This window comes from Orycteropus afer, unplaced genomic scaffold, assembly GCF_000298275.1.
Source record: "Orycteropus afer afer isolate SDZICR_OR568_19922 unplaced genomic scaffold, OryAfe1.0 scaffold00946, whole genome shotgun sequence".
NCBI lineage: Eukaryota > Metazoa > Chordata > Mammalia > Tubulidentata > Orycteropodidae > Orycteropus > Orycteropus afer.
The window spans coordinates 152353-155829 of record NW_006922533.1 but is presented as its reverse complement, the minus strand read 5'-3'; the positions used below and the strand labels follow the sequence as shown (position 1 = coordinate 155829).

Below are 3477 nucleotides of genomic sequence, written 5' to 3'. Positions count from 1 at the left end.
TACAGTATCTCGATAATTTTTATATTCATTATATGTTGAAGTGAAAATATTTTAGATATATTGAGTTAAATAAAAGTATCATTAAAATTCAATAAAAAGACAGCCTAGAAAACCCAATGGAGCAGTTCTGCTCTGTCACATGGGGTTGCTATGAGTCAAAATAAACTCTACAGCACCTAACAACATACATATCTGCACAATCTAAAGAATAATTACAGAATGAGTATCTGTATAGTTGCCATTTATTGAAAAGACCATCCTGTCTTTATTGCTTTGTAGTACCACATTTGTCATTAATCACCTATCGGTACACACAGGGCTCCGTTTCTGAATTCTATTCTGTTCTTAATTATTGCTGCTTTATAGCAACCTTAATATCTGATACGGCAAGTCCTCCCATCTTCTTTTTCAATGGATTTTGACTTTTCTAGGTCCTTTGTACTTTGATATACATTTTAGAATCAGTTTGACAAGGTCATGGAAAAATCTGTTGAGATTTTGATTGGGGTTGTGTTGAATCTCTAGGTCACTTTGGGAAGAATTGACATCTTCACAGCATTGAATATTTCAATCCATAAATGTAACATATTTCTCCATTTATTTAGGCTCCCTTTAATTACTGGATAACTTTTGGTAATTTTTTAAAATGGAGATCCTACATATTAGCTTATTCCTATGTACCTCAAATTTTGAATGTTGTTAGGAAATTTTTTTTTTTCATATTTTATTTTCTGTTTGGTGCTGGCATACATTTGGTAAATATTTAAGCTGTGGCTTTTCTGTTGCCAGGTCCTAGTCCATAAATGTCCCATCTGTACTCCTGCTCACCCTCTCATCTGCCCTGTTATTGCCCCACCCTCTGACCTTAATTCCTCCAAAGCTGGGGAAAGAGAGGGGGGCTGTATACAGATTGTCCTTCAATCTCCAAAGGAGGATGTCGGAATCTGAAGGCGGGAAAGGTGAGAGAAGCTTTCCACCCCCTGCAGACCCTTAGAAAAAGCCTGGGCTTTTCTCTACCCTCAGCACCTCTGCCCCACCCATAAGGACCCCAACTTCAGAAAGCCTGTGGAGAACAAGAATCTTACCATCCTGTTCCCATCCAAGCCAGCCCCAAACACAGCACCACCCCAACCTGGGCCCTAATTAATGCTCAGACTATCCCAGACACTGTTCCCATGGCTTCTAGGCCCCATGTTGTTGTTGTTGTTAGGTGCCCTCGATACACATCCTTAATTCCCAACTAAAACCTAGCCCCAATCCTGGTCCTGACCCTTATCCTAGCACCCTCCCCTTATCCTAGCACCCTCCCTTTATCCTAGCACCCTTCCCACCTCCAACTCCAAAGCCTAACAAACTCTACTCAAACCCTGGGCCAACCCCAATCTGGATAAAGACCTGACAATGAGCTTTCAAATCACCTAAACTCAACCCCAATCCCTGAACGCCAATTCTGTTAGTGAGTGGGTCTCTGACTTTTCCAGAAAGAGCACAGGCCCATTTTTAATAGAGAGAGAACACATACTTGATAATGTGGTAAATCTTAAGGTCTCTGGAGTCAGAGTGCCTGGCTTGACTCCTAATTCAGCAACCTCATCAAGTCACTTAACCTCTTTTGACTAAACTTCCTCATTTACAAAATGAGGATAATACCATGTGCCCGCCAATCTTCTAAGTGCTTTAACTCATTTAATCTTCACAACAACTCTATGAGGTAGGTGTTTGACTGCTAACCAAAAGGCTGGCGGTTCAAACCAGCCACTCCTCGGAAGGAAGGTTGGGCAATCTACTTCCGTAGTGATATGAGTCAGGTCCCACTCACGGCACATAACAACAACAACAGCCACTCCTCGGAATGAAGATTGGGCAATCCAATCTACTTCCGTAGAGATACCACCTCGGAAACCCAAGGAGGGATCACTATGAGTCAGATCCGACTGGATGGCAGTGAGTTTGGTTTTTTTGTTTTTGTTTTTTTCTTTTTTAGTATACAGAAAGGGAAATTGAGGCACAGAGAGGTTATTATAATTTGCCCAAGGTCATACATAGCTACCAAGTGATAGTGTCAGGATTTGAACCCAGACAGCTTGTTTCCTCCAAAACTAGGGATCTTAACCAGGACTGCATCTCAGAGGTTGAAATAGGACATCGGAGTTGTGAATGGCTTTAGTTGAAAACCCCAATACCAAACTCAAATCCCACTCAAAACTTACCTTCTATCCTAACCAACCTTGATCTTAATTCTAATCCTAACTCAATTCAAATTCCCAGTCCTAATCCTAAATCAAACCTCAATCCCACTCCACTTCCACCTGTATTTAAACCCAACCCCACCTCAACCCAAAATCTACCCCTCAAACATAACCTTAAACTTGACTCCAACTATAAACTTTATCCCACACTATGCAGCATAGTGCCTAAGGCATTTGACTGCTAACCAGAAGGCTGGAGGTTCAAACCCACCAGCCACTCCTCGGAAGGAAGGTTGGCAATCTACTTCCGTAGTGATACGACCTCAGAAACCTAAGGAGGGGTTGCTATGAGTCAGATTCAACTCGATGGCAGTGAGTTTGGTTGTTATTTTGGTTATGCCAATTTTAACTCTACCTCCAACTCTAACACCAAACCCTACTTCATTTGGAGATTTATTCCCATCCTCATTCCCATATAAACTCTCACTCTATCCATAACCTTAATCCCAACAGAATTTCTTACTCCTAATCCTTAATCCAGGTCCTCTCCCCTTAATTTCACATGCTCATCTCTCCTTCCCACAAACAAAGGGATGGGATTAGATAGGAGGCAACCAGGATTGCCCAACACCCTGTACCTCCCTGATTAAGTTTCTCCACACAGAAACCACCCTAGAGCCTTGTCCAGCCAATGGAACGGGGCCTGGTCATGAATGGGGGCTCTGCCATGGCCCCCCAGCTGAAGGGGATGAAATCTGCTGGACATCAGATCTGGGCACCCCTCGACGAAGGACCCAGCACAGCAAGCACAAGATGGTGGCAGTGGCCAGTGTACAGAGGTCACCCCGGGCACTCTTCTGCCTCACCTTGGCCAATCCCCTACGGCGGTCCTGCATCAGCATTGTGGAGTGGAAGCATCCTAGAAGGCCAAGGGGAGGGATCAGGATAAGGGTTACCAAGGTACCAAGACCAAGACTCAAGGATGGGGTCAGAGCAGGAATGGTGGAAGATTAAGGTCACCGGGCTAAAGGGTCAAGAACTGGATTAGAGTGGGACTTGAGAAAGGCGAAGGTCACCAGGGAGTTAAAAGTCAAGGACTGAGTTACAACAAGAATTGGAGATGGTTAATGTTTTCAGGGAGGTTAAGTAAAGGCCTTGATCAGGGCAGCAGCTAGGAATGTCAGGGCTGGTCATCTTGGGCTCAAGGGTCAGCAATGGGTGGGGAGGACGCCAAAGGAGGGGGTAGGTCCTACACCACTCTGTCTGGGTCCTTGACTGTGTCTACCTG

General features: G+C 44.1%; 1 protein-coding gene across 1 annotated transcript in view; it reads left to right on the top strand.

Moving 5' to 3' along the window:
* The first annotated feature begins 934 nt into the window (after positions 1–934).
* CACNA1F (calcium voltage-gated channel subunit alpha1 F) overlaps positions 935–3477 on the top strand; it is a 27795-nt gene continuing 25252 nt past the window's right edge. The window contains 2 exon segments of the mRNA XM_042783347.1: positions 935–959; positions 2854–3105. Of these exon segments, the coding sequence (XP_042639281.1) occupies positions 935–959; positions 2854–3105 (277 nt within the window).